The sequence below is a fragment of the Gastrolobium bilobum genome, unplaced genomic scaffold (assembly GCF_033153095.1).
Source record: "Gastrolobium bilobum isolate Gb01-03AN ecotype WA unplaced genomic scaffold, APGP_CSIRO_Gbil_v1 utg1376, whole genome shotgun sequence".
NCBI lineage: Eukaryota > Viridiplantae > Streptophyta > Magnoliopsida > Fabales > Fabaceae > Gastrolobium > Gastrolobium bilobum.
This window is the reverse complement of record NW_026896619.1, coordinates 15,261-29,349: the sequence shown is the minus strand read 5'-3', so window position 1 is coordinate 29,349 and position 14,089 is coordinate 15,261. Positions and strand designations below refer to the sequence as shown.

At 37.4% G+C, this 14,089-nt stretch overlaps 1 protein-coding gene across 1 annotated transcript; it reads left to right on the top strand.

Moving 5' to 3' along the window:
- Positions 1 to 1,199: 1,199 nt before the first annotated feature.
- Positions 1,200 to 3,155, top strand: LOC133301051 (L-type lectin-domain containing receptor kinase IX.1-like). The gene has a single exon (XM_061500642.1). It carries the CDS (start codon positions 1,212 to 1,214, stop codon positions 3,153 to 3,155), a length of 1,944 nt encoding a protein of 647 aa, XP_061356626.1. The 5' UTR covers positions 1,200 to 1,211.
- The last annotated feature ends 10,934 nt before the right edge of the window (positions 3,156 to 14,089 follow it).

The window sequence follows — 14,089 nt, the reverse complement described above, 5'->3', positions numbered from 1 at the left end:
TAAAGCTATTAAGGCTCTAGCCAAACCTGCAGCCTAGAAACGGCCAATCAGAGGCCATACCGCCTTCTGAAGGCGGCATCAGAACCACTATATAAACAGAGGGTACATGCCCAGGTATGATCATCTAATTCATTAAGAATACCAATACACCTATAACTGATTCTGACTTAAGCATCGAAGTGTCATTGCATGTATTCCCAATTCAGTATCAACGATCGAGATAACAAAGGACCAAAGTTCACATATCATCATCAACAACCTCCAGCCCAAGAAGCAGAGTATCCTCATCACTTCAATCGTGTATGATTTGACCCGAATATATTGACCAGTCCATATCATATTTGGTCGGATCAGATAGGAACTGTACAAAAAGCAAGGGAGGCAAGAGCTACTTTTCAAACAAAAAAGGCGTAAGCACAATTAAAAAACCCTCGAAGAGATCAACGTAATTATATAAATATATTATTTTTGCTTTATTTTTTGTTGGAAATTATCTCAGTAGGGCACCGAGTATCTTTACTAATTCATTAATATTTTAGAACACTTAATGTTACAAAATAATTTTTTTTGGGAGAAGTACCCGCACCTAACAAAATTGTTTAAATGCATGACTGTAATGTTTACAGTTTTTCAAATGGTCAAATTTTCTTATATCGTAAGAGATATATTTTCTACACATACATAAAAATATAAAATTTATATGAGATTATATGGAAAAAAAAATATAGGTTCTACATATATAAAAGTGTGAGATTCATGTGTAGCAGATAAAATTATCTCCTATAACATAAGAAATACTAATTCATATTAAAAATATGGTTTTTTAGTTTTTTTTTATTATATAAAGGGCTAAACGAATCCCATGTCAAAGGTAAAATAAACATGACGTGGGTTTCATTAAAAAATAAAAAGAAAAAAAAAAATCAAGAGGAACCCATCTTGATGTAGAACCTATATCCTTTAACAGATTCAACAACCACATATAAAATAAAAACAGCAGCAAATCGTACACTTGAAGTCATCATATAATTTAAAATTACTCCTCAATCTTCATAACGTGGACTTGCAATGTATAGTGTGAGGGAAATCGTTGCTAGGGAAGTCATTATATAAGTTATGTTATCTTATTCCATCTGATCGAACATTTTTATGTAGAACATCATCTTTACCTTGTCAAGTTCAACCTTTCTGAACTCTTCGAAGCTCAAGGCATGGCTGCCACTTTCTGCTATTCATATATTCTTCCACTATTTTTGTCCTGTCTTTTCTTTAACCTCCCTGCTAATTCAATTTACTTCCAAATTCCTCAATTTAATCCAGGTGATGCTAACATACTCTACCAAGGATCTACAGCACCTCGTGACGGAGGTGTTGATTTCAGCTTCAATGACCAGTATACGTGTCAAGTTGGAAGGGCCATCTATGCCAATAGGGTGTTACTTTGGGACTCTAGCACAGGTCAACTCACTGACTTCAAAACTCATTACACTTTCATTATTGACACTCTAAATCAATCACGGTATGGCCATGGACTTGCCTTCTTCCTTGCTGCTGCTGGAACTGAAATCCCACCCAATTCTTCTGGTGGCTTTCTGGGCCTATTCAACACTACAACTAGAGTTTCATCCCCTAACCCAATTGTTCATGTAGAGTTCGATACTTACCCAAATCCTGATTGGGGTGAGACCAAGCAACATGTTGGGATCAACAATAATTCAATTTCTTCATCAGTTTTGACTCGTTGGAATGCTAGTCTACATAGTGGAGACATTGCTGAGGTCTGGATTAGCTACAGTTCTACAACCAAGAATTTAAGCGTAACTTGGAAATACCAAAGCACTTTTGATCCTCAAGAAATTACCAGTCTTTCATATCTAATTGATTTAAGGACGGTCCTGCCTGAATGGGTTGCAGTCGGATTTTCTGCTTCAACTGGTTCGATTGGAGAAAGCCATAATCTTCTGTCATGGGAATTCAACTCAACTTTATATAAAGGTGGAAATAATACAAAGAAGACAAGGTTAGTTGTGATTCTAACTGTCTCTTGGGGTGTTCTAGTTGTGGTAGCAATTGCAGCATGTCTGTTACTCTGGAGGAAGAAAAACAAAAACAAAAAAGAAGAGGCTATGAATTTAACCACGATCAATGATGACCTTGAAAGAGGAGCAGGACCAAGAAGGTTCTCACACAGAGAGCTTGCTTTGGTTACCAATAACTTCTCCAGGGACAGGAAATTGGGTCAAGGTGGGTTTGGAGCTGTTTACAAAGGTTACTTTGTTGATTTAGATTTAGCAGTTGCTGTGAAGAAAATATTAAAGGGTTCTAGACAGGGGAAGAAAGAGTATGTAACCGAAGTTAAAGTCATTAGCCAACTGAGACACAGGAATCTTGTGCAGCTCTTGGGTTGGTGCCACGACAGAGGTGAGTTTATGCTTGTTTATGAGTTCATGCCAAATGGAAGCCTTGATTCTCATTTATTTGGTAAAAAGGCACCCCTCCCTTGGAGTGTGAGGTACAAGATAGCTCTTGGATTGGCCTCTGCAGTGCTCTATCTACATGAAGAATGGGAACGATGTGTGGTGCATAGGGATATCAAATCAAGCAATGTTATGCTAGATTCAAGTTTCAATGTCAAGCTTGGAGATTTCGGGTTGGCTAAGCTCATGGAACATGAAATAGGGCCCCAAACAACAGTTTTGGCTGGAACATTGGGCTATTTGGCTCCAGAATATGTGAGTACAGGCAGGGCCAGCAAGGAATCAGATGTCTATAGTTTTGGGATGGTTGTCTTGGAGATTGCTACTGGTAAGAAAGTTGTTGATGTTATGAAGGACAAAGATGAAGAAAAGGGATTGATTGACTGGGTTTGGGGTCATTATGGCAGAGGGGAGCTGCTTGTGGCAATGGATGAGATTTTGAAGAAGGATTTTGATGAGAAACAAGGAGAGTGTTTGATGATTGTGGGATTGTGGTGTGCTCACCCAGACGCAAATATGAGACCATCAATACGACAAGCAATTCAATTGCTTAATTTTGAGGCTGCTATGCCGAACCTTCCACCAAAGAGGCCTGTTCCAACATATCATGCTCCTGCACCATCTGTAGTCTCAGGAGCAGCAGCTTCCACAACCACAATCCTTCACATTGGTCGTTGATACAACATCAATGATATCACGCTGGCGTAACTTCTTCTGTTTGCACTAGTTTATCATATCACTATTGATGCCCTTATCCATCTATAATACTCTAGGAATAAAAGAGTTGAAACCAACTACAGTCTCTTTATAATTAGCTCAGATCGATCAGGAGACCAAATGGAGACATTGAAGAGTGTTGGTTAAGATATACAAGTTCATCTTCCGAGCATATTTTGTAATTCTCAACATGGAAGAAGATGCCGAAATCCCTCTACTTCTAGGGAGACCCTTCTTAGCTTCTACAAGAGCAATGATAGATGTGGAGCAAGGGAAACTCATGTTGAGGATGAATGAAGAGACGGTCACCGTTGATGTAGTTGAATCAATGAAGCACCCAATTGACGGACGATATTGCTTCAAGATCAATGTAATTCAAGATGCAGTGAATGACAAAATAAAATAGACAAGTTTTACATTGAGTGAGTTGGAGAAAATAATGGAATATGCTAGTTCAGAAATTGTTGATGGAGATATTGAGGCATCGGTTGAGGAGTTAGAAAAGAAAGCTGATGATATTCCTCTTGGAGCACCAAAGCTGGAGTTTAAGAAGTTACCTCCTACTTTGGAATATGTTTTCCTTGGGGACAACAATACATAACTAGTCATCATTAATGTAGATTTGACAGCAATAGATGAAGAAAAGCTTGTAAAGGTGTTAAATAATCATAGGACTGCAATTGGTTGGTTTTTTTCTGATTTCAAAGGAATAAATCCTTCATTTTACACTCATAAGATTCTTATGGGTGATGATATTAAACCAGTGAGGCAGGTACAAAGGAGACTTGATACAACCATGAAAGAGGTGGTGAGGAAGGAAGTAGTGAAGTTATTGGATGCGAGGATGATCTATCCAATATCTAACAGTGCTTGGGTGAGTCTAGTTCAAACGGTGCCCAAGAAAGGAGGAATCATGGTTGTTCGTAATGAGAACAATGAGTTGATTCCCACAAGGACAGTCACTGGTTGAAGGATGTGTGTCGACTATAGAAGACTTAACACAGCCACTCAGAAGGACCATTTCCCAATTCCCTTCTTAGATCAAATATTGGAGAGATTGGCTGGCCATGCTTTCTATAGCTTCCTAGATGGCTACTATGGATAGAACCAAATAGTAGTAGCTCAAGAAGATCAAGAGAAGACTGATTTAACATGCCCTTACGCAGTCTTTGCGTACTGGAGGATGCCTTTCGAATTGTGCAACGTACCAGCTATGTTTCAAAGGTGTATGCTTTCTATCTTCTCTGATATGATTGAAAAGTTTATTGAGATTTTCATGGATGGCTTTTCTACTTTTGGTTCCTCTTTTGACTCTTGCTTATAAAATTTAGAGTAAATACCCTTTTTCGTCCGACAATATTCACGAAGTCCCTTTTGGTCCCCAACAATAAAAAAGGCTCATTTTGGTCCTTAATTTTAGAAAAATAGTGCCACGTTAGTCCTTCTGTTAGTTGAGCTATGACGGCGTCACTAACGTCAACGGTGACCTCTTTATTTAGGGGTGCACTTCTCGAAATGGAAACTGTGCAAGTTGAAAATGAGCTCATGGAAAAGATTAAAGATGCGTAAGTGCAGAGAGAGTGCCTAGATTATGGGAAGAACCAAGACGGTGTGTCTTGGAATGAGGATAGATTGTTGACTTTCCAAAAGAGGATTGTGGTCCCTCGAGGTCCTTTGACGGAGGAGGTGATGACAGAGGCTCATAAAGGCCAGTTTACTGTCCACCCTAGTGCTACAAAGATAGACTAGGACTTGAAGAGGAATTACTGGTGGACGGGTATGAAGAAGGACATAGCTGTTTTTGTGTCCAAGTGTCTGATTTGCCAGAAGGTGAAGATAGAACACCAGAAGCCGTCTGGTAAGATTCAACCTCTATTAAGCTTCTGTCGTTGAATCTGCTATAGTCTCCTGCTTGGAACTCTTCCAAGACACTGCCCCACCATTTAAGGTGAATACAAACCCTGACTGTGACTTGCAGTCATCTTTGTAACTTTGAAAGCTAGCATCAGTGAATCCTTTCACTGAAAGCTCATCCACCCCACCAGGGTTAGACTGGTATCTTCTAGTAATGCTCAAAGCATATGAGACATCTGGTCTCGTACATATCATGGCATACATGATGGATCCAATAGCCGAAGCGTATAGAATTCCACTCATGCGATCCTTCTCAGGCTGTGACTTAGGACACATAGCCTTGGAAAGATGTACCACATGACTGACGGGAGGAAAATCCCTTTTTTGACCCTTCCATGCTAAACCTCTTTAGCATCTTGTCAACATACGTGGATTGAGATAAACCCAGCACCTTCTTGGATCTATCTATCTATAGATCTTTATACCAAATATAAAGGCTGCTTCTCCTAAATCCTTCATGGTGAAGCTTTCTGAAAGCCAGTCTTTAGTTGTTTGTAATGAGGGGATGTCATTTCCTATTAGTAATATGTCGTCTACATAAAGTACCAGGAAAACGTCATTACTCCCACTAACATTCTTGTAAACACAAGGTTCATCCTCGTTCTTGATGAAACCGTTACTCCTAACGACTTCATAAAAACGAATATTCCAACTCCGTGATGCTTGCTTTAGCCCATATATCGACCTTTGCAGTTTGCATACCATATGCTCTTGGCCTTTGGTTTCAAAACCTTCAGGTTGTGTCATGTACACTTCCTCCTTCAAGAATCCATTCAAGAAGGCGGTCTTGACATTCATTTGCCAAATCTCATAGTCGTGGTATCCTGCTATGGCAAGCATGATGCTAATAGATTTGATCATGGCAACTGGTGAGAAAGTCTCATCATAGTCAACTCCTTGTCTTTGAAGATATCCTTTCCCAACCAACCTAGCTTTGTAGGTTTGAACGTTGCCATTTGCATCAATCTTTCTCTTAAAAACCCACTTATTACTGATGGGAACCATTCCTTGCGGTTTTGGAACCAAGGTCCATACCTTGTTTTCATACATCAAATCTATTTCAAATTCCATGGCTTCAAGTCATTTAGAAGAGTCAGCATCCTTGACTTCCTCCTCATAGTTACTTGGTTTATCATCCTCTACAGTTTGTTGATTCTCAATCACAAACCCATACCTCTAAGGTGGATGGATGACCCTAGTAGACCTACGAAGTTGTGTGTTTAGTTCTCCATTGGAGATTATCGTCTGCGGAGCAGACTCGGGTTCCTTAATCTGTTCATGGTCCTTGAACCTCTTCAAGATCAACCTTACTCCCACTGGCTCTTTGAGAGATCAAATCTTTCTCAAGGAACTCAGCATTCTTGGACACAAATACCTTGTGTTCATCTTGTGAGTATATGGGTGTCCTAGAGACAATCTTTTTGATTAAATAAGGACATAAGATATGGACCTTTTTGTCGTAAATAAATAATAAGCACTATTTAGCCTGTTTCATATTTTGTCTCGATATTATTGTTAATATATTATGAATAAACTGGATAAACCCCTTGGAATAGAACAGGTATTTCTTGAGTATCTGTGATGAGATCACAATTATGAGGATTCAAGGATACCGCAAGTTTATTCCTAATTCTATGTTCCTAGTCTAGAGACACTGAGAATGGGGATCAGTGATCTCGGGTAAGACTAGCACGACTTATCTACTTGTATTTGGATACAAGGTAAAGACCTCATCTGCTACAGATATGGAGATGTCTTAGCTAAAGTCGTGGGTGGACCTATAAGGGTATAGCTCGCACTGAACAGACCCACAAAGAGACTCTATGAGGAAATCTCACAGAGAGTATCATTAGAGTAGTCTCTTTATATTTGGGTATGTCTTTCCTTAGACCAGAAGTTATTACCTAGACTGTGTTCTAGAAGGCACGCTTTGATTGTATTCCTAGTCTTCCTGAAAGATGGAGACTCATAGGTACATTGTTGGGCTTGTCTTGAAAGAGCACAAGGCTAGGGTGATAAGCTGAAGGAATTCGTTAAATCTCTATGAGAGATTAGGTTATCTGTAAACTAGAGAAATCGGGATGACATTTACAAGGACACGGGAATCTATGCATAGTAAAAGAGGTCATGAGATGATCTGCCGTTAGAGTCAGTAAATTGAAGATTCCCTATTTCGAATAAAGCTTACCCTAAACCGCAAGGGTTGATACGTTTCCTTACCCTAGGTTTAATGGGAAGGTAACCGAGACGAAAGGAAATACATACGCCAACCAAATATGTGTAATAGGATGATTATGTCATTAACCTAACTACCTCTGGGGTAACAAAGCATTGCTAGTGCTCTGTGTTGTCATTAGATGGGTTGTGGGCTTGTTGGGCCCAAGCCTATTTATGTCAGTGGCTCTGTTGGGCCTAATGGGTCACACACTAACACCTTATTGTCATGATAATATAGCATTAAAGGTATTGGACCTAATAATGGTTGTTAGCCCAAGAAGAAGTTTGGAAGCCCACCAAAAGGGAAAAGGGCGCATGGATCACGTAATGGGCTTGGCTGGTCCAAGACATTACTAATTAATTTAATTAGTTAAATTAATTATCAAATATTTAAATTTTGAATTTTGATTTTGAATTTTGAATTTTGAATTTTGAATTTTGAATTTTGAATTTTGAATTTGAATTTTGAATTTTGAATTTGGAATTTGAAATTTGAATTTTGAATTTTGAAATTTGAAATTTGAATTTTGAATTTTGAATTTGAATTTTGAAATTTTAATTTTGAATTTAGAATTTAGAATTTAAATTTAGAATTTGAATTTTGAATTGAAATGTTTGAACGTTTGAATTTAAATGTTTGAATTTGAATTTGAATTGGTTATGAAAAGTTGTTTCATAACAAAAGGATAAGGTAAGATCTTTGTTAGTATATGGATGTCCTAGAGACAATCTTTTGATTAGATTAGGACATAAGTGGACCTTTGTATCATCGCAAATAAATAAAAGCATTCTTTATCCTGTTTCATATTTTGTCTCGATATTACTGTTAATATTATATATGAGTAACTGAATAAACCCCTTGGAATAAAATATGTATCTCTTGAGTATCTGTGATGAGATCACGATCATGAGGATTCAAGGATACTGGATGTTTATTCCTAATTTTATGTTCCTAGTCTAGAGACACTGAGAATGGGGATCAGTGAACTCGGGTAAGACTAGCACGACTTATCTACTTGTATTCGGATGCAAGGTAAAGACCTCATGAGCTACAGATATAGAGATGTCTTAGCTAAAGTCGTGGGTGGACCTATAAGGGCATAGCTCGCACTGAACAGACCCACAAAGAGACTCTATGAGGAAATCTCACAGAGAGTATCATTAGAGTAGTCTCTTTATATTTGGGTATGTCTTTCTTTAGACCAGAAGTTATTGCATAGACTGTGTTCTAGAAGTCATGCTTTGACTGAATACCTCGTCTGCCTGAAACATGGAGACTCATAGGTATACTGTTGGACTTGTCTTGAAAGAGCACATGGCTAGGGTGATAAGCTGAACGAATTCGTCAAATCTCTGTAAGAGATTAGGTTATCTGTAAACCGGAGAAATTGGGATGACATTTACAGTGACTCGGGAATCTATGCATAGTAAAAGAGATCATGAGATGATCCGCCTTTAGAGTCAGTAAATTGAAGATTCCCTATTTCGAATAAAGCTTACCCTAAACCGCAAGGGTTGATACCTTTCCTTACCCTAGGTTTTATGGGAAGGTAACCGAGACGAAAGGAAATACATACGGCAACCAAATATGTATAATAGGATGATTATGTCATTAACCTAACTAGCTCTGGGGCAACAAAGCATTGCTAGTGCTCTGTGTTGTCATTAGATGGGTTGTGGGCTTATTGGGCCCAAGCCCATTTATGTCAGTGGCTATGTTGGGCCTAATGGGTCACACACTAACACCTTATTGTCATGACAATATAGCATTAAAGGTATTGGGCCTAATAATGGTTGTTAGCCCAAGAAGAAGTTTGGAAGCCCACCAAAAGGAAAAAAGGGCGCATGGTTAGTTAATGGGCTTCGATGGTCCAAGGCATTACTAATTAATTTAACTAGTTAAATTAATTATCAAATGTTTAAATTTTTAATTTTGAATTTGAAATTTGAAATTTGAATTTTGAAATTTGAATTTTGAATTTTGAAATTCAAATTTTGAATTTTGAATTTGAAATTTGAAATTTGAAATTTGAAATTTGAAATTTGAATTTGAATTTTGAATTTGAAATTTGAATTTGAAATTTGAATTTTGAAATTTGAAATTTGAAATTGAATTTAAAATTTAAATATTTGAACGTTTGAATTCAAATGTTTGAATTCGAATTTGAATTGGCTATGAAAAGTTGTTTCATAACAAAAGGATAAGATAAGATCTTGTTGGAACAAATCCTAAATATCAAGAGGAGATCTTTGAGAATCTTCTAGTGAGGATATGGGGCGCTGATTTTGGTATCTGATGATGGTCATAGGATCAACCAAATGAGCTCCAGTCAGATTTGGTTTGTTGAGAGAATAAGTGAGACAGTTGGTTCAAGTCTGAATGCAACTGCTCAACGTATCTGGACTATTATGAGGCCAAGTGGGGCGCACCATATGGCTGGCCATATGATTGTTGTTGAGTCAGATTCTTGTTGAGATATTCACTTGATATCATGAGGATGTGAGAGGAGGTTGTTGACAAGAAATGAATTTTGCAACAACTCCACTCATCCCCCAGTGTGCGCTACATAGGGCCTTATTTAAATGAAGAAAATCTGATTTTAATCATATTATTCTCTCATCTCCTTGTGGGTTCCTTTTGTTAGGTTTTTCTTAAGAGAGTTTTAAAATAACCTAGCCTTTTTCAAAGTAATTCCATGCGCCACTTTTGTGTCTATTCTTTCTGAATATTCATTCTTCTAAACACCTTGACCTAGCCTCCTCCTTCACACATTGGGCGCATAGCTTGCCTCCATTGGTGTTTTCGTTGGTGGCCTTGAAGAAGAGTTCTTCCGTCTTGACAAAGGGTGGTGTGGATCAACATTAGAGGGCTTGCATCTTCAAGCCTCATCTTGATCATCCTCAAGTTTTGGAAAGCAAACAAGGTAACATCCATGCCCTAAAGCATGTTTCTTGATATAGTATGTGTTATTCCGCTCGAAAAATTTTGTTTTTCCCTCTCACATGCCTCGACCTTCAAGGTCAGTTTCTTTCAATCTTGTTGGAACAAATCCCAAGTATCAAGAGGAGATCTTTGAGCATCATCCAAGGCTGATTTGGGGCGCTGATTTTGGGGTCTTGTGATGGTCATAGGATCAACCAATTGAGCTCCAATCAGATTTGGTTTGTTGAGAGAATAAGTGAGTGAGTTGGTTCAAGTTTGAATGCAACTGCTCAACGTATTTGGACTGTTTTGAGGCTGAATGGGGCGCACCATATGGCTTGCCATATGATGGTTGTTAAGTCAGATTTTTGTTGAGATATGCACTTGATATCATGAGGATATAATAGGAGGTTGTTGGCAAGATTTGATTTGCAACAACTCCACTCATTCTTGTTCTAGTGTGCGCTACATAGGGCTGATTTTTGAGTGAAGAAATCAGATTTTTATTCACTCATTCTCTCATCTTCGTTTGTCATCCTTATGTGAGGTTTTTCCTAAGAGAGTTTTGAAAATTACCTAGCACTTTCTAAGTGAATTCCATGCGCCACTTTTGTGTTTTTTCTTGCTGAAAATTCACTCAACTAAACACCTTGAAACCTTGCCTCCTTCCTCTCCATAAGGGACGCCTAGCTTGCCTCTCTTGGTGTTCGTTGGTGGCCTTGAAGAAGGGTTCTTCCGTCTTGACAAAGGGTGGTGTGGATCAACATTAGAGGGCTTGTATCTTCAAGCCTTACCTTGATCATCTTCAAGTTTTGGAAAGCAAACAAGGTAACATCCATGTCCTAAAGCATGTTTCTCGATATGGTATGTGTAATTCCACTTTGAAAATTTTGTTTTCATCCTCACATGCCTATGGCCTTCAAGGCGATTTTTCTTTCAAGTGGTATCAGAGCCCGGTCGCTTTACCATCGGCGGGTGATGGTACTTTTTTTTGTAAAAACTTGTTCTTTGCGGTCAAAAATTCTTTAAAGAATTAAAGCATGAATCATAGCATATGGATTTTGAAATACTATGCTTTAAATTGTTAAAGTTTTTATTTTATGAACATGATAGTGTGATTGTTATGTTCATATATCTGTATGTGTTCATGGTTTTGTTTCTTTTTCTTTGTGAAAGTTTTGAAAAGAAACACATTTTTGAAAGGGATGACTCGGCCATGAGGGGTAGACTGGCAACAGGGTTATTTTCCAGGTCTACCATGGTTCTCTTCCCACTAAGTACAATGAACTTAAACATGATTAATAATGAAATGTTATTTGATTTAATTATGATGAATGTCATTGAATTGTGAATATTACCATTTATGTAATATTATGATTAATGTTGTGCTGAATATATTAGTTCATAATTACCCTTACTAAATACACTAAATGGATTAAATAAAGATTAATATAATTAATAACAAGTTGATATTTGATTTGAGTTTTTGAGTTATATTATTTTATTGGATTATTATGAGTTATATTTATATTTGTTTATTTATTTATTTATTTTTGTAGATCAAATTTGGATTACCAGCTCTGCTGACTTTTGTGTTTGCTTGACTGCCATGATCCTGCGGCTGCGGGGGAGCAGATTTTCAGTAAATCAGGTTGCAAGGAATCAGGCTAGCAGTGGACAGTGAGGATAACTACTCAGAGATTTTTAGCTAATCCTAAATTTTATGTATAAGATATATTTTTGAATGTAATAAAGAGCCTTGCACTTGTCCCTGTACAGGTGTAGCGGTAACATTTTAGATTTAGATTAGCTTCCGCAATAGATATAAGATCTTAATAAATAGTTAAATGTTATTTTTTTGAAAATTTTCTCTATTGTAGGAATATTTTATTGTTTCTAAAATTGTTAGAAATTTGGGGGTGTTACATTCCCACTGATGGGAAACTTGTGACTTTTCATCCTATTATAGATGCAAAGTTCATCTCCACTTATGTAGGCCAGCCAGCTCCAGAGGGGGAGATATCCGCAGTACCACCAGCCCAACGGAGGAGGCAGAGGAGCAAACCAGTCCCTAGTATAGAGTCGACACAGATAGTGGAGAGCACACTGAGTGCGATAGAGACTCGTCAGAGCTCATTAGAGACCCATCAAGGATTTCTATAGCACAGAGTTAGGCACATTCAGCAGAGCCAGCAGTCATTTTAGGCCTATGTGTGCGACCAGCTGGCATACCTTTGCAAAGAGCGACCTGATGGACCTCTACCATTTCAATCAGCATTGCATGACGAATCAGATGAGAAGACTGCTTACGAGATTGCACAGACTAATGCTACCACTACCCAGGCTGCTGAGGGTGACAAAGAGACTACAAGTCAGGATGCTGCTATTGGAGCCGATTATATTCATCAGGAGGAGGCCAGAGATGATGTAGACATGATCCCAGCCATGGTACAGGCTGATGCAGAAGATAAGGAGCAGGAAGACTGATCAGCCATTGCTCACTTTTATTTCATATTTGTATTTTCTTTCAGTTATTTTCTATTTTTCATTTTAGTCTAAGACTTTTATTGTTATGTTTTGATAGGATGTTATCATAACCCTGCTACATTTATCCTTTTTTTGCTCTGATGACTTATGATTTGGTGTGGTTTTAGAGAGCGACTAGATTTTTTATTTCTAGCAACAATTTTATTTTTAGATTTTAATAAGTTGTTGAGGACATCAACATTTAAATCATGGAACGGGTAACACGTGATTCATCTGGAATTTTTCGACTAAGCCGAAAGAATTTCTTGAATATGCATAGAATATTCGGCGAGGACAAGGAAATATCTCAACCCTTTTCCTTTTTAATTAGCATAATTTTTTTTAAGTTGAATTTTAGTTTAATAGTTAGAGTCTAGTCCTCCAATCCATTGTTTTGTGAAAATTTTAAGGAATTTTTTTGAAATTTTGCATTTAAATTTTTCTTACTCAACGTAAATCAATGGATGATTGGCAGGGAATATGATTAGTGACTTCATCTAGAGTATAATGATGCACTTACACAATTTTTGTATGATGAGCATCAATATTAAGTAAATTTCATGATTCATATATTTTTAGAAAAGTAATGAGATTGTTATTAGACGGAGAATAGGAATTTAACTGTGCACCTACAGCCGTGAAGTTTTGAGCCTATACAAAAAAAATTTCTTCACTGTGCACTTTACTGCATGAGATGCTCTAGAATTTACTTTGTTTCTTGCTTAAGATGGCATATGATATGTACTGTGGAAATGATAGAGGTGCGTTCTTTCTTTTAACCAGATGGCCAAATAGCTAACCCATATATAATCCCTTTGTTTGAGCCCTTTGGACCTAGGCTTGTTTATTTTTTGAAAACCTATGTAAGCAACCAGCCACTCCACATACACATCCTCACCCTAAATTATATTAATTTTCATATTTGGATTGAGGAATGGATATTAATTGTCATACTTAAAGTATTGTTGTATGGGAGAAAACATTTGAAAAGGAGGAAAAGGGTAAGGGAAATCAAGGTTATCTAATTGGAAAAGAAAAATGAAGTATGAGAATACTGATGAAAGGAAAAGAAAGAATAGTATGAAAGGAACGTGAGAAGGAAAGAGAAATCTTTCAAAGAAAAAGAAAAAGAAATAGTGAAAAGTGTAAAGGAGTAAGAGTGGAAGAAAAAGGAGGAAAGTGTTTGCAAATACGTCAAATAATTATATCTGATCCTCTTTGAATCTGAATTTTAATCTTTAAACAACTTTTCCAAAAATCTTTTCCTTCCCATTACTCAGGCCACGTTACAACCTTAATAAAGACCTCTTGATCT

Excerpts from the sequence above, each read along its gene's own strand:
- LOC133301051 (XM_061500642.1), top strand. The coding sequence starts at position 1,212 with ATGGCTGCCACTTTCTGCTATTCATATATTCTTCCACTATTTTTGTCC.